This window comes from Rhipicephalus microplus, chromosome 4 (assembly GCF_043290135.1).
Source record: "Rhipicephalus microplus isolate Deutch F79 chromosome 4, USDA_Rmic, whole genome shotgun sequence".
Lineage (NCBI taxonomy): Eukaryota > Metazoa > Arthropoda > Arachnida > Ixodida > Ixodidae > Rhipicephalus > Rhipicephalus microplus.
In genome coordinates this window covers 58,469,279-58,490,058 of record NC_134703.1, presented here as the reverse complement: position 1 = coordinate 58,490,058, position 20,780 = coordinate 58,469,279, and the positions used below count along the sequence as shown (strand labels likewise).

Sequence of the window (20,780 nt, the reverse complement as noted above, 5' to 3'; positions counted from 1 at the left end):
TCGTTGCTCTGGTTCGGGTGAACTCCTGGCTGCAGGTCTTGTTTGTGCTCGCGACATTACTGGTGGAGACGCTGGGTACGTGTACTTCGGCTGTGTCGGCCATCGTGGAGACAGCTACATCTCCCAGAGCAAGAAGCAGCCGCCGCCTGCGTTGGTTACCCCCTGAATTTGGTCCCTTGACATCGACACCCAGAAAGATGGCAACTCCGATGACAAGCCACGCGGTCCAAACCAGCGATGCCCATGGTTCTCTTCTCGCCCATGTTTTTCATGCGCCACAGACACCAAAGCCGTTCCATGGAGTTATCTTCGAGGATGTTGATGACTGGCTCGACCACTTTGATCGGGTTGCCAGTATCAACGAATGGGACGATGTTCGCAAGCTGCGCCGAGTTTACTTCTACTTGGAGGATTCTGCAAAGACGTGGTACGAGAACCACGAGGGCTCCTTTGCAACCTGGCAAGAGTTTAGCCGTCAGCTCCGTGACCCCTTTCGGTACACCGAGAGGAAGGAGAGGGCTGAACGAGCCATATCCTGCAGAAACCAGCGGCCGAACGAACGAGTATCCATGTTTGTCGAGGACATGCTTCGGCTCTTCAAGCGCGCGGACCCTGCCATGCCCGAGGAAAAGAAGGTGCGGCATTTGATGCGCGAAGTAAAAGAACAGCTTTTCGCTGGGCTCGTGCGCGATCCACCAACGACAGTCGCCCAGTTCATCAGTGAGGCGACCACTATGGAACGTACGCTGCAGCAGCGGTCATCACAATACGAACGCCAGATCCCGGCCACCGCATGCTCTATCGGCTCTGACAGCGAGAGACAGGCCCTCGCAGACTTCATTCGAAATATTGTTCGGGACGAACTGCAACAGCTTCAGGCGGTGGGATCCCATCAACCTGTGTCTGCCCTCGCGGATGTAATCAGACAAGAAGTCCGGCAGGCCGTCACACCCCTGACCCCAATCACACCACCGATTCCCGAGGCGCCAGTCCTGACATACGCAGTGGCATTGCGATCCCCTGCGCCACCGGCTACAGATCCTGCTATGCGGCCCAGGTACCAGGCTATGCAGTCATTCCACACCACTGCTTCGAGCCCGCCTCTCGGCTCAAGGTTCCCGAGCACACCCACCTATCTGCAATCTACCTCAAGACAAAGTGGTAGCAAGGCAAGCATGTGGCGCACCTCGGATAACCGTCCGCTCTACTATCACTGCGGCGAAGCGGGTCACGTATACAGGAACTGTCAATACCGGCAACTAGGTCTCCGCGGCTTCCATCCTGATGCTCGATGCCTGTGCTACGGTGAGTGCACCCGCGAAATCGAAGCCTATCTCATGGCCAGCGAACACCTTCGACTGTTCAGCACCACCAGTCGAGATCACCGTCGCCTCGCTGGTCTACGTCACCCAGTTTGCCCTCATCGTTTTCCGCTCCTTTCAGGAGCCGGTCACCAAGTCCCCGCAGGGGAAACTAGGAACGGCGACTTCTGGGGGTAAAGTCGCGGCCCGGCGAACTGTAAAAGACCCTCATTCGACGCAACGACCAGACAAGGACCATTCCGGTTTTGCAGTGTTCTCTGACAGCAGAAAGACCGTTTCTGCTGAAATCGCCGTCTTCGTCGACAATCATGCTGTCAACGCCCTTGTCGACACCGGCGCCGACTATTCCGTAATGAGCGCCGCACTGGCATCTGAACTGAGGAAGGTTACCACACCATGGCAAGGACCCCAGTTGCGCACGGCAGGGGGCCATTTGGTGATGCCTACCGGTATGTGCACGGCACGCATTCGTATACGTACGTTGACATTTGCGGGCTCTTTCCTCATATTGCACGTGTGCTCTCGGCCAGTCATTCTAGGAATGGACTTCCTTCGTGAATACGGCGCCGTAATCGACCTCCGTGAATTACTTGTGTCGTTCGAGGATCCTTTTTGCGCTGCAACTGACAGTACACAATTCCGGAAAAGAGTGCTTCGTGTTACCGACGATTCTCTGACTCTCCCACCTCGAAGCAGCCTCTTTGTCGAAGTAGAATTGGGATAGGACATGTCTGACGCGGTAATTGCAGAGGCCAATTTGTCTCTCCTTATTTCACGACAAATCTGTGTTGCCCGAGGAATCATTCAGCCTAGCAATAGGCATGCTCACCTGCTGGTCACGAACTTCAGTGACGAATATCGCCACCTAACGAGACACACTGCCATTGCATATTGTGAAGAACTTGCCGATGGTACGCCCACGTTAGCTGTATTTTCATCAAATGGCCACCCTGACGAGGCCTTCGCGAGCACTCTCGACGTAAACGAGAGACTACCTTCGTCTCAACAAGAAAGCCTTTTGCGTTTACTCGGCTCATTTCAAGACTGCTTTGCCACTACGTCAAAGGTTAAACAGACACCACTTGCTCAGCACCGTATCATCACGGAACCCACCGAGAGACCCATCCGACAACACGCCTATAGGGTGTCGCAAAAAGAGCAAGACGCTATACGTGACCAAGTCCAGCAGATGCTTCAGGACGACGTCATCCAGCCATCAACCAGTCCCTGGGCTTCGCCACTTGTCCTAGTAAAGAAGAAGGACGGTACGTTGCGTTTTTGCGTTGATTACCGTAAACTGAACAAGGTCACCAAAACGGACGTTTATCCTCTACCCCGGATAGATGACTCGTTGGACCGTATACGCAACGCTAAATATTTTTCTTCCATGGATTTATGTAGTGGCTACTGGCAAATCGCAGTGGATGAGCGCGACCGCGAAAAGACTGCGTTTATTACTCCCGACGGCCTGTACGAGTTTAAAGTGTTGCCTTTCGGTCTATGCTCAGCGCCAGCTGCTTTCCAAAGAATGATGGCTACGTTTCTCACAGGGCTCAAATGGCAATCATGTCTTGTTTACCTTGATGACGTCGTGGTCTTTGCAGACACGTTTGAACAACACGCCCAACGCCTTCATGCAGTACTTCAGGCAATCAGAACAGCGGGGCTTTCTCTCAAACCCGAGAAATGTCATTTTGGATATGAAGATTTGATGTTCCTTGGTCCCGTTGTGAGCCATGCCGGCATCCGCCCAGATCCGGAGAAAACCCTGCTGTTGCTGCCTTTCCCGTGCCCACAAATAAGCGCGACCTACGCCGATTTCTGGGGCTCTGTGCGTATTACAGGCGCTTTGTCAAAAACTTTTCGAAGATTGCTGAACCCCTCAACAAGCTTACAAAAGACGGTGTCTTGTTTGTTTGGGGTCCCGATCAGTGTCATGCGTTCGACACCCTCCGAAACCTCCTCCAGGCTCCGCCTGTACTGGGTCATTTTGACGAAAGCGCTGACACGGAATTACACACTGATGCCAGCAACGTTGGACTAGGAGCGGTATTAGTGCAGTGGCATAACGGCGTAGAGCGCGTGATGGCTTATGCGAGCAGAACGTTATCCCCAGCGGAGAAAAACTATTCTGCAACCGAGAAGGAATGCCTCGCTGTTGTCTGGGCCATAACAAAGTTCCGCCCATACTTGTATGGCCGCCCATTCAGGGTAGTTAGCGACCACCATTCCCTTTGTTGGCTCTCAAATCTCAAAGATCCCTCAGGTCGCCTAGCACGATGGAGCCTTTGGCTACAAGATTTCGATGTCACCATCGTCCACAAATCTGGGCGGAAACACACGGACGCCGACTGTCTCTCACGTGCACCAGTCGAAAATGCCAACACTGACCTTGAAGACGACCACACTTTCTTTCTGCCGTATCAGCAACCCGCTTGGCTGAGCAACAGCGTCACGACTCGGAGCTCATTCTGCTCATTGACTACCTGGAAGGACGCAATTTCCACCCTCCTCGAAGCTTTGCACGCTCGCTGTCCTCCTTTTGTTTCCGCAATGGAGTGCTTTACAAAAAGAACTTTCATCCTACACAAGCTATGTATCTGCTTGTTGCGCCAACTACGCTTCGTGGTGACATTTTACGTGCGTGTCATGATGAGCCATCGTACGGACACCTCGGCTATACGCGCACGCTGCAACGGATTCAACGCTCCTACTACTGGCCACATCTCGCAAAGACTGTGAAGCATTACGTTCGCACATGTCGCGACTGTCAGCGACGTAAGGTTCCACCTTTACGACCAGCGGGACTACTGCAACCAATAGGCCCACCAAAGGTGCCCTTTCATCAGATTGACATGGACTTGCTGGGGTCATTCCCCACGTCTTCGTCTGGAAACCGGTGGATTGTGGTCGCTACCGACTACTTAACACGCTACTGTAAAATGAAGGCGCTTCCAAAAGCAACCGCAGCAGATGTCGCCCAATTTTTCGTGAACAGCATCGTCTTACGTCACGGTGCTCCAGCTGTCGTCATAACTGATCATGAGACAGCTTTCACCGCAGAGATGCTGCAGGAAGTCTTGCACGGAACATCGTAAAACAACGGCTTACCACCCGCAAGCAAACGGGCTGACTGAACGACTCAATAAGACAATTGCAGACATGCTGTCAATGTATGTGGACATCAATCACAAGAACTGGGACGCCATACTTCCCTACGTAACTTTTGCGTATAATACTGCTGTTCAAGAAAGTACCTGTTTCACACCTTTTCGCTTAGTCCACGGTCGCGAGGTCACGACGATGCTCGACGCCATGCTCCTGCCCGACAACTTAGGAATATACCGCACCTATGCCGCCAAATTGGCGCAGTGTGCAGAAGAGGCCCGTGAAATTGCTCGTCACCGTATTCAACATCACCAAACCGCAGACGCACGTCGCTACAATCTTCGTCACCGTGAAGTTGTTTTCAAGCCCGGTGATGAAGTCTGGGTGTGGACCCCTATCCGACAACGTGGCCGTCCAGAAAAGCTTCTTCGCCGCTACTTCAGCCCTTACAAGGTCGTACGACGTCTCAGCGACGTCACATACGAGGTTCTCCCAGAAGGCACTTCGAGACGTTCCCGTTTCACCCCGCGAACTGAAGTCGTTCACGTTTCACGGCTGAAACCATACTTTTCGCGCTGTGAATCACCAGTGAGTGACTGACTTTATTCGTCTCTCCCTTACATTCTTTCCTATTTTTCTTATTTCTCATTTAACTCTTGGCTCCACAACCAACTATGTTATTCCGCCTTACGCCATTCATTTTGCTTGCATGGTAATTTTCATCTCATTTTCTTTTTTTTTGCCTTCATGTACAGCATCGAGACGCTGCTTCTAGGGAGAGGGGGTAATGCCACCATTGATGACCGAGCCGCTGTGGCTCATACCCGTTTTGGGCTACGAAGAAGACGAGAACATTTTCGTTGCTCTGGTTCGGGTGAACTCCTGGCTGCAGGTCTTGCTTGTGCTCGCGACAATATGACACAGCATAGCAGAAAATGGTTGCTCATTGCACTAAAATACATTCTTGCACATAAATTAAATGTAGGTGCCACAGCCCAATTGGTGACGTTAATGAAAACAAATAAAGTTTGCTGTTGACCTCATAGAACCTATTAGTATGTGGTAATATGTGATAGAAGATAGCACTTCTTGTTGCACTGCTACATTGACAGCTGTAATTTAGACTCAGGCAAGCAAAATGCACTGCCTGTGAGTTCAGATCAGTTTAGAAGTTGAAATTGAATCTGATGCATTCTTTTAGTCATCAAAGCTGTATTTGTTTAATTGCTAACTCGAAAGCATTCACTTGGATTAGCTTACTATGATATTCAGATATAATTGTTAGAGCATGTTGAGGAAACACATGCAACTAAATGTAGCTAGTTTTGTACGTCTCTTGTGGTAAATATGATGTAAAAGTTAACAGTGTCATAAACTATAACACTGTCATAAACTCTGTCATAAAAATAATGTAACGCAAATATGAATTTCCGGTTTTTGCAGTGGGCCAAGTTTTCCTTGAATGTGTAATTGCATCGCTGAAGAAATGCAGAGCAGTGTTCAGCCCACTGTTTGCTTTTGTTCTGGCATATTGAGCAAACTGCAGCAGCTTTGCTGAATAGCTTGTGTCTTTTGCCAATTGATTTATTGTAGCTAACTTGTGAATGGCTGATTTAAGTAGATAATTTTTGAGCAATAGCTTTGCATTCACCGATGATTCAGCAGAATTGTGTTGCTCGCGTGGTAATTATGAAGTGCAAATGGGTGTAAAGGTTATTGCACCGATGCCTTGTTGGTTCTGTAGATGCAATAGGAAGTAGTGTTTTGTCTTGCGTTATGATCAAAGTGGCTGGTGAACTGTAATATTAGTATATCTGTCCGTTTCATTTGCTTTAGGCAGTTCCTAATGCGAAATTCTCATTGCTGGATTGTCACAGCAATAGTTGTTGATTAATAAAATTATATTGGCCGCTTGCTGACTCATCTTGATGTTTCTTGGACATTAATTTGAGACAGCTCATTGCCGATAGACCAGCTCGATCCTAGTGCTCGAAAATCACCGTGTCAAAGATATAGTAGTTGCAAAAGGTAGTGCGCACTTCACCTGCGTCTTTTTTTTTTCAGTAACATTTTCACATGGCAGACGTACAATGCCTTGTTCATCATACGGTTCATCCTGAAGTACTTCATAGTCACCGTCACTGAAGACAATGTCGTAAAGCAGTTTCAGGCACTGACCGTAGGAGGTAAGCAGGCTTGCTATCGCATTACTGCGTTTAAGTGAACATTAAAAAAAAAAAAAAACATCATTCACAATGTTACATAGTGAAAGACCACATTGCTAATATAAAGATAGAGGCATGGTGAACTAAGACTTGGAAGTACCAACTGCCAACTCATTCATGTCTGTTGTTTGGCTCACATGCAGCTTTACATGCCAAGATAAATTAGTGTTAGTTTGGGGAACAAACACATTTTCTGATCTCTAATTTTGTGCCAAATTCTTAAGGTTGTCTTATAGGTTTTGTGCATTTTTATTTAAGCAATTCAAATTGAGCATAGCTCTTCACAAATGAATTCTGTTTGCTCTAAAAGGGGTTGTTATTATTTATTCATTTGTAAACAATTTGGTTAATCAACAATGTCTCTGAAGTTGACATTCAAGAGGCAGAACTCAAGAGGAGTCTCAACATTATAGTGAGTAGTGAATTTCAGTTTATGTATGTACATGTATGCATTTGTATATATCAACTTGCATATGCTATTGATACTTTATTGTATATTAGTGTACCGACTGTGCAACAGGGCTACAGATTGCAACAGTGCAACAGATTCTTGGATTGTGCCGATGTGTCTCTCGTAGCTTGGCTTACTTGTTTACTTTTAGATACCAAATCATTTGCACTTTTCAGATACGAAAAAGGAAGATCTCTTGGATTCCTTGGTGAATGCTCTAGTTGAAATCGTTGTTGACGTTCCGCTGTTGTAAGTTGAGTGACCTTTACCTTATAAAGTGATCTTAAAGTACAGCATTGTGTTTGCTGAATCACCGCGGTTTGCCTTTATAAAATAGAAAAGTTATTCTCTCGACTGTTCTCTTGACTGATCCAGACTGATCCCTTTAGTACCAGGATCGCTTGACAGTTCAGGGGTCATTGCCTTTACTACCTAGCTTGGTTTACACTGAGCTGCATAAGAAAGTCTGCAAGCTGGTATTTAATGTTTAAATTATTTTCCATTTTCAACATGCAGAAACTTTCTCTGATTTATATGCTTCCTGGTTTATATGCAGCTGAAATATCCTTCTCATTTTTAGGCACAAGCTTCAGGCATGCAAAAAATATGTGATGCAGCTACCTTCGCCGAACTAAATAACTTTCCTTTAATAAGAGCTTTCATGTTGAAAGTGGCCCATCACCCTTTTCACTTCATTGTAAACCTGTAGCAGGATGCATAACAGTTGTAGTCGTGCACAGGATGAACCAACACGGACTCGCAACAAAATATGCTCTATCACCATTTTGTGATGGTGATGACACTTCATCCGATTCTGTAGTTTTCAGACTTCTGTCAAGCTGCAGGCCATAGTTAAAAACCAATTCAAGTATCTTTCAATTCAAGAAAGAATTTTAACTTGAATTTGAATCTGACCTCTCTGACGGTAGGCTGTTGCTGACAGTGTGAATGTGGTTCTAGTTAGATACTCGATTCTAATGGGCAATTTTTCCTATGGCAATTTTTAGACTTCATTAGAAAAACGGTGTGCATCAGATTAGAGTGATTAGACTGCTTGAACTGCTTCGGAACACATATTTGGGGAATAAGGTATCACTGTGTGTTCATACACATATGTGGTAACAACCTAATAATTTCTGCATGATTTTGTATTTAAATGAAAAGAGCAAAGACAAAGGTGTGTTTCTTTCATCAGGGATTTCACTTATGCTCTTCATGTGGAGGCCATCAACACCCTGCTTGTGCTGCTGTCTGTTCAGATGTTCTCAACTAACACATCTATGAACTCTCCCATTTACAAGTCTGTGCTTCAAGGAAAGTGGTCAGTAGTTGCTCAATGCATGCATTTTACTGTTGTAGTTGTTGTGAATAGTTCTACAAAACTATCTTACAGAACCTCTAAGGTTACTGAGGTTCATCATGTCAAGGTTGCTTAGATGGCTCTTTGACATGATATTTGGAGTGCAGTAGCATCTATGAACTCTCCCATTTACAAGTCTGTGCTTCAAGGAAAGTGGTCAGTAGTTGCTCAATGCATGCGTTTTACTGTTGTAGTTGTTGTGAATAGTTCTACAAAACTATCTTACGGAACCTCTAAGGTTACAGAGGTTCATTATGTGAAGGTTGCTTAGATGGCTCTTTGACATAATATTTGGAGTGTAGTAACAGTAGCATAGTGAAGAACTCTGGCGGAGGCAGCCCTCATATAACTTAGTAATGCTGTTATACTTGAAAGCCAAGCTTTATTTGTGTTGTAAGAAGTGTAATAGGAAAGTGATCTGAGAGAGGTGCCAATGAACCCAATACATAATAGTTGACTGAAAAATATTCAGCAGAAGTGAATGTAAGCATGCATCTTGTTCAATGTGAGACTGCATTGAAGAATTTTCAGTGTTGTAATAGTACTACAGCATTTATTTTACATATGCTTTGTTTCAAGCTAGTCATTAAGGAAAAGATTGGAAGCAGCTGGCATATGACAAGGCTGTGAGCTGCACCTAAATCTGCCGTAGTAATAGTAAGCATAGGGGGAAGTGGAAGTTATAGCACTGAGCCATTGAATCAAACCACTGTGATGTCGATTACAACTCCTTTAACTGTTAAATGTAGCACTCAAGTTTTGCTTCTGTGGACCCGCATAGTCTTTGTTACTTTCACATTTGTCGGATATAGTGTTACTATGCATCATATGAAGCAAAAAATTCACTTAGACTTATTCAATTCACCTGGTATCGACAAAGTCCAAGAGTTTATGCACTCTATTGCAGCTCAATTCATGCCCTGCTGTTCACAAAAAGTCTCCTGCAAAACTTTGTGCGACAGGACAAGTGCCCAGAGAGTTACTACCGCTCAGAGGGAGGTGGAAGCATCATCATTGGATTAGCTTGTGAGTGAATGCACACTTTATATTGCTTTGGAGTGCTTTTTGCAAAAGTATGAAGGCTTCTGATTATGTTTTGCTGTTATGAGCATATTGTTGCTTAGTATGGTTATGTTGTACTTTGACAAAACGCAAGCTTAATTTCTGAAGTGTTGATGTTAAATTAGAACGAGAGCATGAGATAGGGGCCCCAATTAACTATAACCAGGGTTCAGCAATTTGCCAATGCACTCCATGACAATGCAACCAAATGCATGTTGTTGACTACTATATCGAGTCACTCACACTTTATGTGTGTACCCCTTGCCCCGCCGCGGTGGTCTAGTGGCTAAGGTACTCGGCTGCTGACCCGCAGGTCGCAGGATCGAATGCCGGCTGCGGTGGCTGCATTTCCGATGGAGGCGGAAATGTTGTAGGCCCGTGTGCCCAGATTTGGGTGCACGTTAAAGAACCCCAGGTGGTCGAAATTTCCGGAGCCTTCTACTACGGCGTCTCTCATAATCATATGGTGGTATTGAGACATTAAACACCACATATCAATCAATCAATGTGTGTACCCTTTATTGCTTAATTAAGCAACATTATTGATCAGTGTTCAAAGCAACGAAGTCGGGCAGAAATTTTTAATGAGAAAGTTATAAGTCTGTGTGCTAATTGCTCAATTAGAGTTTCTTATTATTTTCTGTCTGTTTAGTATTAGTGTTTTTCTTTTGACTGCAAATTTTCGTGAGATGCAAAAAAAAGTGCCATGTGACATGCCCACTCATGTGCCTGTGCGAACTGTGATTTCAGTGTCCTAATGTTCTTTCCTGCAAATGACTATGGCAGTTGGCCGTGTGGGTTGTTGCTTAAAATAGGCGACAGGGCAGCGGCAAGGATGGTGGTTGTGAGATAGTGCACCTGTTGCTTCAGGCAGCACAAGCAATAACCGCTGCATCAGCTTACCTTTGTCATGAACTGTTGCAAGGGAACCGTATCATATGTACTTGGAACGTACTAGAGTGCTGTAATAACGGTGTGTTAGCAAGCTTCTCGTGTGGTATTTTCTTATATTCAGTGGGCGTGTGTAGTGAGCAGAAAAAAACACTTCTACTCACTAGGTAGAAAGCAAGAATCTGTCTAATTCGACATTTTGCCAACTGATCTCCAACTTTCTGATTGTGAATTATAGCCCAGCTTCATTGCTTCGAAAGTTATTTATTCAATTTTACCTAATTGAACAATCAAGCAGAACAAAAAAAAACAAAAAAAGTGTGACCTAGAAAATGCAAAAAGGCAGCAATAACATGACCAAATACAGTATGCATTTGGTCATGTTATCATAGAGTGTGCCGGCATATTTTTAAATTCTGGCTAGGGTTAGCTGGGGCACCCTGTAAAAGCTGATGCATACGCTGCATGTATTAGTAGGATGTTTGCTGCTTGCTTTTTTTTCATTATATGTTATACACATGGCCACTGCATAAACTAGACATATAGTATTTAGAAGTAATTTTGTTAACCTAACGCTCCAAAAAATGTACTGGTGTGACTGCTACAATCTCATTGACCATTCGGGATTTTTGCATGTATTTGTGTCTTGGTCACATTAGTCCAACAGCATTTGGTGGGCTAAACAAACTAAGGCAAGGACGAGGGCACCTTTGACATTTGGCCTCCGATGACGTTACGAAGGGCACCTCAAAATCTCACCGCTGCAACCACTGTTTACGAAAGACGGCGACGCCAACACAGTCCCGAAGGCGCCACTGCTTCGAACTCTGCCAGGAAGGTCACCAGCCGTTTGGTAGCGTAGGTTTCTCAGCTCGCGACTGCTTCTGTGCAGAGCTGATAGACGAGCGGACGAGACGACGGTGAGTTAAACAAGGTTTATGTACAGCATATATACAGAGGCGTTACAAATTCAGCACTGGGGCCGACAGAGACTCGAAGAGCCGAGCTCTCCTCTCTAACACATAGGTCTGCTCTCAAATAGGACTGCTGCGACACACATGTCTGCTCTCCAACACGTCTGCTCACATAGCGCTCTTCTCTGACACACATGTCGGCTCTCCAACAGGTCTGCTCGCGACGCGCCGCAGGGCTTCTTTTATATGCACCGGGTCCAACCCAGATGTCCATCCAGAAGCGCCGCTAGTCATGAGGTCAGACTCCTCCAATGGGGGTCGCCGCTGGGCCGCGTCATTCTTTCTCATCGAATCTGGAGAGGCTGCGCTGCAGGTGGCTGCACCCAAGGACGAGTGACGTCGCTAGGCATTGCGTCAGCCGCCAGACAGAAAGACGCCGGTTGTTTACTCGACGAGCTCGCGGGCTGAGGTGACTCACTGCACGTGCACGCCAGAAAGGCGCCGTCGAGTGCTGACGCCGTTGAGTTGTTCGCGTCGGCGGGCTCGCGGGCTGGCCTTGACACAGATTGCCTTTTTCAGAGGCACGGACGTTTGCTGCGGACTCGCAGGCATAACAGCACCCCCGCCGCCAGACAATGCGCCGGAAAGACGAGCTGCTTCCACGGGGCTCGGATGTCAGGTGCGCTCGTTCGCCAGGTCCCTCCAGGTTCGCCTCCAGGGCCATGGGGAGAATACAGCTCCAGACTCTGTTCCGGGAACACATCCCATTCTTGAGGACGGATCCCAGCTCCACTGGCTTGTCGCCACAACTTGCCGGCCAGCTTCGCTCGTAGAGACGATCCTTGGTTTCAGCACTTGTTGATGGTTCTGCAACTTGTCAAGAACGGATCGACAACAGACAACACACGACACAAGCAAGTGCCCTCGGTCACCCGACAGAACACCAGACAAAGTATAGTACAACATATACCTAGCTACGTGTCTATCAGAATTTCGTTCCCTCTACATCAAGAGGCACATGTGGGACACAAGACTCTTAAAATGACAACTCAATTTTTTCCCCACGTACAACAACGTAACAATTCGAATTAGAATACAACATAAAGTTGGCTCGTTGAGATCACTCTGAACGAGAGCGCTCAGCAAAGGTCGTGATGAGGTCAAAATTTTGCCCCGAATCGCCAGCGAGAAACCGAAAGGTTGAGAGGGTACTAGCTAGAATGCACTGCTCAATGCACCTGCATTAGCGTTAAGCTTTCCCTTTTTTTTTTTTTTTAGCGAACGTCAAAGTTGCGCTGTCGGAGTATCACGCTCCATCTCAGTAACCGGCCACTTTTATGCGACGATACCTATGCGGTACCAAGAGCGGCTCACACTTGCGACGTTGCACAGGGGAACAACGATACGACTTGCTACGGATTGACTCCTCACCGCTTAGCTCGATATCGTGTTCGATCACCCGACTACTGTTTGAATATTAACCTTAGCCTAGAAAAGGACTTCATAGTGCTCATCGTATACTCCAAGTTCAATTTTACTTTTAATGATGCTTTAAGGATAGTAGAAACGTGAAGGAACTCGTGCAAAAAGGTGAAGTTTTTGTACTAATGAGTTTGTTGATCGTTTAAAGAAGTATCATGTGAGAAGTTTGTGTTACAAATGCAAAGATTGCTAAGAAAGACACTTTATTGTACATTTCAGTAATGGCTTCAAAATACATTGAAGGTTTTCAGTGCACATTTTGACTTCTCCTAATTATACCTGTTTCAATGTAGTGCAATGTATTACATGAATGCTCTTGCTAGATGGAGCAGCTAAGTTCAGTGAACCATCCCTCTTTCTTTTCAATATGCTTTGAAGCGTATTCGCTCTTCCTATAGACGATCTCATACAGGTGCCAAAGCAAGAGAAAAAGTTTTTTTTTTTTTACAACTTCATGCTTGAGTATCAAAAGTTGAACACCATTCATTCACTTGGACTATCAGATGTCTTTTTTTTTTAAATGGCACACTAGATAAGCATAGCTTTCCTTCTGAGACAAAAGGTTAAGGTAGGCATGTCTTGCTGCAGCGGGCCTCTGGAATGCGCTCACATTGGGCTATGGGAGCAAGGAAGAGGACAAGGAAGCAGTACGTATGAAAGAGACAGTACTTGCTCAACAGAGCCTGCTGCTACTCCTCGTACTGGTCAACCACTGCACAAGCGACAAGGCTGTTACCGTACCATACAAGAAAGCCCTCTTCTCCTTTGTCAACTCTCAAGGTGAGAACTCTGCTTTCTTGGAACAAAAGTACTGACACTCTGGTATGCCATTTCATCTAATGCCAGACACAACGCAGGAACAGTATCCATTTCATCTAATGCCAGACACAACGCAGGAACAGTATAGTACATGTATGTCTTCCTGGTATGGTGCGCTGTCCTTGCGTTATGTGCTGCTCTGGACAATGAAATAGTGTCAAAGCTCTTATGCCATGCAGCACATAGTGGCTGGCAGCCACAATAATTTTTGCCTTGTGGGACAGATATCACATGTCGGCAAACTCACTCGTTAGACAACTAGCTCAAACACAAATTGAGTCCGAGGGAGTGCAGCCAAGTTACATTTTGGTGAGTCTGAGTTCAAGTGAGTCTACTTAAAGAAAATTTTTTTGAGTTTGAGTGTAGGTGAATTGGCTTGACGGAAGTATTTGTGAGTCTTACTCTGAATCTGAGTGAGTTTGCTTTAGCGAAATTGTGGTCAGTCTGAATTTAAGTGAGTCTTAAAACCGAAAAACATACTTCTGAAGTGAGTCTGAGTGAGCTCGAATTGTTTTGCCGGCCTATGATGGATGTACGCACCGAACTGCACAGTTTGCACAACACGATACAGGTAGAGGTAGCATGTTGCTTTTGCTGCTTTCAGCAAGTGGTTCGTGTTTGTCAGCGCCTTAAAAGGCATGCTGTGGTAGCCTAGTGCAGCACTGCCGAGCTTGAGGATGCTAGCCCAGTTCTTGAATCGAGATGTTTACTACATTTCAATCGAGATGTAACACAAAAATACCCATCTACTACTTATATTTAGGTGCACGTTAAATAACTACAGCTCATCAGAATCAGCCAGGAGTCTGCTGCTCAGAATCGACTTGGCACTGCCATGCGGATTCTCAGGAGCCCTTGGTTCGGCTTCAAAATTCGCAGCCATAAGAGAACACAGTCACTCTTCTGAATGGCTGTCTCATTTTGCTTTGTGGTCACATTTGTGACACAATTTTGCACTACTTGTGTTGCAACAGTGCATTTGGGCAGCTTGTGTTCCTGATTTCTAAACGTCAGTTCTTTATTCTAGGGGCCCTGAAACACTTTAAGTAACTTTGGAATGAATTAATTGAAAGAGCTCATCACCTCACGAATTGAACACCACAAAAATTTTAAGAATCTGTACAGCGCGAGCAGAGTTGCAAAGATTAATCGCACGCTGCAATTGCGTTCTCTCTTCTCTCATCCTGACGAAAGCACTAAAAACCAAGGAGAGAGGGATGGCATGAGCAAAGAAAATACATCACGCGCATCTCGTGACCTTGAGCATTTTTTATCGTTTTTTCTTCGAATATGTATGCGACTTTTTCAGTGTGATTCCGCATGCACGCGTGGACAAGTCTCGGCTTCCCGCAGTGATCCCTGTAATGACCGACGCGCCATGTTTAAACCAGCCAATAGCTGACAGATGGCCTTATATCTTCTATCTGAGATTTCTCCACCATTTGTCGAGAAAAAAGAAAGCAATTTTTAACTGACTTTAATAATTTATTGTGAATTCCAGACCATGTGCTGTGCTAAAATATTCGGCTCGCGTGCTCTCGGGAGTCTCTCCAACTGATTGGCAGCGTTTTCTGACCATCCTCAAAAAGTGTTGTAGGGCCCCTTTGACAAAATTAACCGACAGCCTTCACAACAATTATAAAAACTAATAAAATTAATCTTCATTTACACAATGCAACTTCTTTTCATTCAGCCTGTTGTACTGGTTTATGGTTCAGGCAAAAAAAAATAAAAAAATCAGCATACATTTATATCTTGGTTGTGTACTTCATGGTATGGCAATCCAGATCATTATGCTATCAGATACAATACAGTGACCCTTATTTATGTATTTCTTTTTAATTCTTATTCTTCTGTAGTAACTTAAATGTAGCCACTTTAATCTCAGCCATATGCATTAGATTGAGAAGGTTGAAGAAAGGGAGCAGAAAGAAAGCAAGGAAGGAACAAGTGGGAAGATAGGGAGGTGGGTTAGCCAGTGCTTTGAGTGGCGCGCATGTCACTACTGCTGCACAAGATAACCGAGCACTGTGATTGCACACGTTTTACCCACAGATGCTGGTGGTAGTGTTGAAGCAATTCCTTCGTTCAAGTTAGACTACGGGAAGCTGTATGACACGTTGTGTACTACCATGAACAACGACCAAACGACATTGCTCCTTTATCTCCTGCTTCATCGAAATGGAAACTTCAAGACCTACGTTCTTTCTCGGTCGAACATTGAAATGCTGGTAAGTAGCCGAATAATATTTTTCTAGTTAATAGTGTGGCATGCATTTGTACCTTTTTTTTTTGGTTTATTAGACAAGGAATGCCATTGGCGCCAATGTTCTGACAAGATCTGGAGACATCAGTTGCATGCTCGTGTGAATATCCGAATGCTTCGTATACTCGAATGAATAGTGGAGTATTCAAATTCGCTTCTATTTGAATTTAAATTGTGGAAAATTTTGAAGTATTCGCAATGAACAGATAAATGCACAATAATCTGTATGCAACCTTTTGTAAAGGTGGCTTCACTGCAGTGCAGAGGTGCTAAGCCGTGAAAGCATATAATCAGGGAAAACCTGCTTTGCCGCGAAGCCCCACTTCATATTAGAGCACTGCACGGACCCGGGCCGGGCCGTCTGAAACGTTTTCGGGCGGGTCCGGGCTCAAAAGTGCAGGCCCGGGCTGGGCCTGGACCGGGCCCGGGATTGAAGCTACGGGCCAGGGCCGGGCCTGGGCTTCAGACTGCATGAGCAATAAAGATTTCGTTGTTCTTTATTTGTGGTTGACAGATACGGTACAATCTGTAAATAAACAAAGATATTTGTTGCTAGTGTCATTCGTTGCGCCTATAAAGGTATAGGCCGAATTGTATGTGGGTATCCATCTGGTCAAATTGTAAGCCGTAAATCACCTTCAAAGCGTCATATTAATTTTCGATTGGGCAGTGAGGGAATTAAGGGGATATAACTTGTCACAAATATCGCAAGCTCGTAACTGTCTTGACAAGGTGCACACCTGAAGCATCTTAAGTTACAGGCGCGTGTAATTCACGCCATCCGGAACATGAAGGCCCTACCGCCTTGCAGCGACCACTGCGAGATTTGATAACTCCTCATACGTGAGCAGAAATAAGAGGCACGCGATGGAAGAAGCGCGTAAGAATAAGAGAGTGAAGACACCTGCATTGCTAGGCGATACCCGGCGAGGCGGAGCATGCGAAGACCGCGGCCCACTCATAAGGAACCTCAGGCAAGGAACTGCAACGTGTGTAGCGTGGGACCCGTGTCGCCCTCTACCGGTAAAGGGAGAGAAAAAAGAGAAAGCTTTGGATGTTGTGTTGGAGCTCGGCAGAGCGCGCTGATGCTTTTATTGCGTTGGTTACGGCCGTTCTATAGTTCGCAATTTGTCTCCTCTGCACGTGGCGCTATGAATGCACCTGTATTGCGAGAGAAGCTCGCTGCCAGCGAACATAAGCTCGCCTCCAAGCAAGGTAAGAAAAGCCAGGTTTGGAAACAATTCCTGCAAGTTGTCTACGTGCACACCTTATCACCAGTAGAACATGTGCAGTGCAAGAGCTGCAAAGCTTTCTTCGCATATGATGGTGGGAAGACAGGAACGTCGCATCTGAACCGCCACAAGTGCAAGGCTGCTGGTGACACCACTGCCATTTCTTCATTCTTCACTGAGAAGAAACACTAGGTTTCATCTACCGTTAAGGGGAATCTGACGACTGCTTGTGTGAAGCGGTGTGCTAAAGATATGCGGCCATTTGACGTTGTTTTTGATAATGGTTTCCTAAATGTTGCCGACATACTGATCGCTATCGGTGCCAAGTACGGGAGCATATCCACGAGGGCCGTAATTCCGCCTCCTACGGTGGTGTCTCGCAGGTTGTTCGAAGTTGCACACGAACTCTGAGAAGTGGTGATGCCGAATTCTTGGAGCCCTTCAAAGAGGCCAGCCAAAAGCTTGAGCAGGAGAAAGTGGTAACGCTGTCCCTTGTACTGGTGTACTACACAAAACTGAAGAAGCACCTTACTGCTGATTCGACAGACTCATGAGAAGTGTGCCAGCTTAAGTCGAGGACACCAGAATTCCTTCAAATAAAACTGCCCATAGAAGAGCTTCACAAAGTGGCAACGTTCTTGTGGCCGCTTTTCCGCCATCTCCGCGTTCTTGATGAGCAGGAAAGGATAAGTGTTCAGGACAGAGTACGTGAATTGTTAATCGATGTTCATCTGCGTTTGCCACTAGGAGAAACGAGCACAGATCATCCTGATTATGAACCCCCAGGGAAGCGTACATTCTTTGACGAATTTAAGGAGTGGCGGGATGCTGCGGAAACTCAACCAGCCGACAGTGAGCTTGACAGTTACCTTCAGGACAGTGACTCGTGTGAGGACATTGAAAAACTGCTTGAATGGTGCGAAGCCCATCGTAGGAAATACCGTGGGCTTTCATTTCTTGCAAAAAAAGTACTTTGCATCCCATCCATGAGTGCCAGCAGCGAACGCAATTTTAGTGCAGCTGGGTACGTACTCCAAGACAGGAGGACCTGCTTGAAGCCGGAGAGCCTGGACAACTTGCTGTTTTTGTACAAGAACATGTAGATTTTTGCCTTTTTCTGGCCTTTTCGCCCTCGTATTTCTGTGGCATCGTTTTCAAGTGCGGTCTTTTTGTGTCATTGAGTGTTATTTTAAGTTTATTTTCTCTCTTTATTTCACAAAGAAGGGTGAAACCTTTTATCTGAAATAGCATCAAGCATGGTCTGTAGCAGCTTGATTATATCATTATATTGTATATGGCGATTACGTTTCTGTGACAGTGTAAGAATACGAAAAATATATATTTCATCTGCTTTTGGTGGCTGTTCACAATATATAACATTAAAGTTTTTTTTATCCTGCTGCAAGAAATTATTAATGACGATCCTCCTAAAAAATTGTGTAAATAATGTTTCTAATGCGAGTGTAGAAAAGAGAATCAACAAAAATGTCCCGGGTTTGATTCTATCCGCTTTTTCATGTTAGTTGTACACTTTTCAATAGATATTTTTGCTATGTTTTATTTTCCCTATACTGGTATTTTAATGACTTGCCATGTGACATATAGGCAACATTTAATCTATATTCCTTGCTTCCAAACCACAATATGATTACGAGGCACGCTGTAGTGGAGAATGGATTAATTCTGACCTCCTGGAGTTCTTTAACGTACACCTAAAGATAAGTACACGGGTGTTCTTGTCTTTCGCCCTGCAAAGTGCGGCCGCGGAGGCCATGGTAATCGCACCCACGTCCTACTACTTAACAGCAAGACAGCTTAACCACTGAGTTATCACCGCGGGCAAAGCAACATTTCAATGCAGAAATGTTGTAGGCCCGTGTGCTCAGATTTGAGCGCACGTTAAAGAACCCCAGGTGATCTAAATTTCCGGAGCCATCCACTACAGCGTTTCTCATAATCATATGGTGTTTTTGGGACGTTAAACCCCATATATTAATTAATTAACATTTCAATGCATGTGCACACTGAATTTTCCCTCTGATTCCCCGCTGCAAAGCGCAAAGCATCATTCATAATCATAGTCAACAACTAATATTCTCTAGTGGGCCCAGGCCGAGCCTAATGATGTGTTTAGCAAGTTTAGAAATGAACACCCAAGCCTGGGCCGGGCCCGGGCTTGGAACCTCGGGCCCGGGCCGGGCTCGGGCTGGGGTCGGTCATGTACGGCCGGGCTCGGGCTAGGGTCGGGCTTCATAAAGTCGGCCCAAGCTGGGCGAGGGCCGAAAAATCAGGCCCATGCAGTGCTCTACTTCATAGTACCCTCAAATTTATTCATAATTTTTTTTAAGCTTAAACGCTAGTTATGCTGGCTTATATGCTCAAGGTATAATAAGTTAAATGTTACCTATTTTACAGGTTATCACTTGCATCCTACTGAATGTCAAGTCCTCCTACTACTCATTTGTTTTGACTTACTTTGAATACATATTATGCAGGTTATTCAGGTCATGATAAATACGTGCATTTTTCTTTATATGTCATATATACTAAATTTCAATTCAGTTCGAAATTATTCGACCAAAGTTACTATTCGCTTCGAACCTAAAATTCACTATTTACAGTTGCCTAGAAAGAAGACTTGGAGAGAAAATAGAATAAACGGTGTGACTTATTTGATGTTGTAAGAAAGAAGAGAACTGTGAAAGGGGAGCTTGAATCACAAGAACGAAAGCTAATGGAAGGCACTCAGCTTTAGGCCTCTATACTACAGCAACAGAGTGAATCTTTGAACAGTTAGCCAATTCTGGTGCCAATAAACCATCTTCTCCGTTTGCTCTCCGTCTAAAGGTGCACATTTACTGTACTTTATTATTGCGTATATTGTAAAAGATATTTTGAGCTAAAAAAAAGAAGTAATAAAGCTGCATGGTTAGCAGTTGATGCGAGTACGCCATGTTCTTTTCTTTATTTTTTTTATTTTGATGCACGAAGGCTTGTTTTCTGTGCACAGAGTTTTCGAAGCAGACTTACCGGTCTTGGAAAAGTCAGGAAATTCGGAAAAGTTTAATTGGTATGTACCCTGCCGAAACAGGAAATGCAACCACAGTGGCATCATTTGTGTCAGTGTCTGCACAGAAACAGACGTAATCTCGTATTGAGAACTGATTTTTCGAAAGATTCTAAACCGGTAAGTTGCCAGTTTTGCGGATCCAATTAGCGGGAACTGGCCGAAGAACAAAACCAGTGCAGTTGTTTCTTTCTCGGACAATCCTTTTTATTTTCAAAGCTTTTTGTTCCAGTTGATTACTTTTTGTTTCAGTACCTATATTCAGGCCTTCAGATCGTATTTTTCACTTGACATAATAGTGCATGGAATGCCTAGAATATTTTTTGCGTACATAAAATCATATGAGTAGAGTTCTCGAAGGTCAATAATATTATTTGCTGTTTTGTCATTTCAGATGATACCTATTTTGAAGATTCTCTACGAGGCACCTGAGAGGACATCTCACCACATTTACATGTCCCTCATTGTGCTCCTGATACTCAGCGAGGACGATCTTTTCAATGAAGCTGTGCACGACATTGTAAGAATCATGGCATCTTTTCGAAATGTCCTGTGCTGAGAACACTATAATTCGGCAAACC

At 45.1% G+C, this 20,780-nt stretch overlaps 2 protein-coding genes across 2 annotated transcripts in view; one reads left to right on the top strand and one right to left on the bottom strand.

Annotated features, from left to right (window-relative positions):
• The window catches only part of LOC119172009 (uncharacterized), a 247,083-nt gene that overhangs the window by 131,915 nt on the left and 94,388 nt on the right, over positions 1 to 20,780 (bottom strand). The gene's annotated exons all lie outside the window — the stretch shown is intronic.
• The window catches only part of LOC119172671 (dymeclin), a 37,698-nt gene that overhangs the window by 2,739 nt on the left and 14,179 nt on the right, over positions 1 to 20,780 (top strand). Inside the window, exons 4-10 of the mRNA XM_075892816.1 lie at positions 6,495 to 6,616; positions 7,283 to 7,355; positions 8,302 to 8,427; positions 9,374 to 9,492; positions 13,404 to 13,595; positions 15,690 to 15,865; positions 20,594 to 20,719. Coding sequence (XP_075748931.1) covers positions 6,495 to 6,616; positions 7,283 to 7,355; positions 8,302 to 8,427; positions 9,374 to 9,492; positions 13,404 to 13,595; positions 15,690 to 15,865; positions 20,594 to 20,719 — 934 coding nt within the window. The remainder of the gene's footprint in view (positions 1 to 6,494; positions 6,617 to 7,282; positions 7,356 to 8,301; positions 8,428 to 9,373; positions 9,493 to 13,403; positions 13,596 to 15,689; positions 15,866 to 20,593; positions 20,720 to 20,780) is intronic.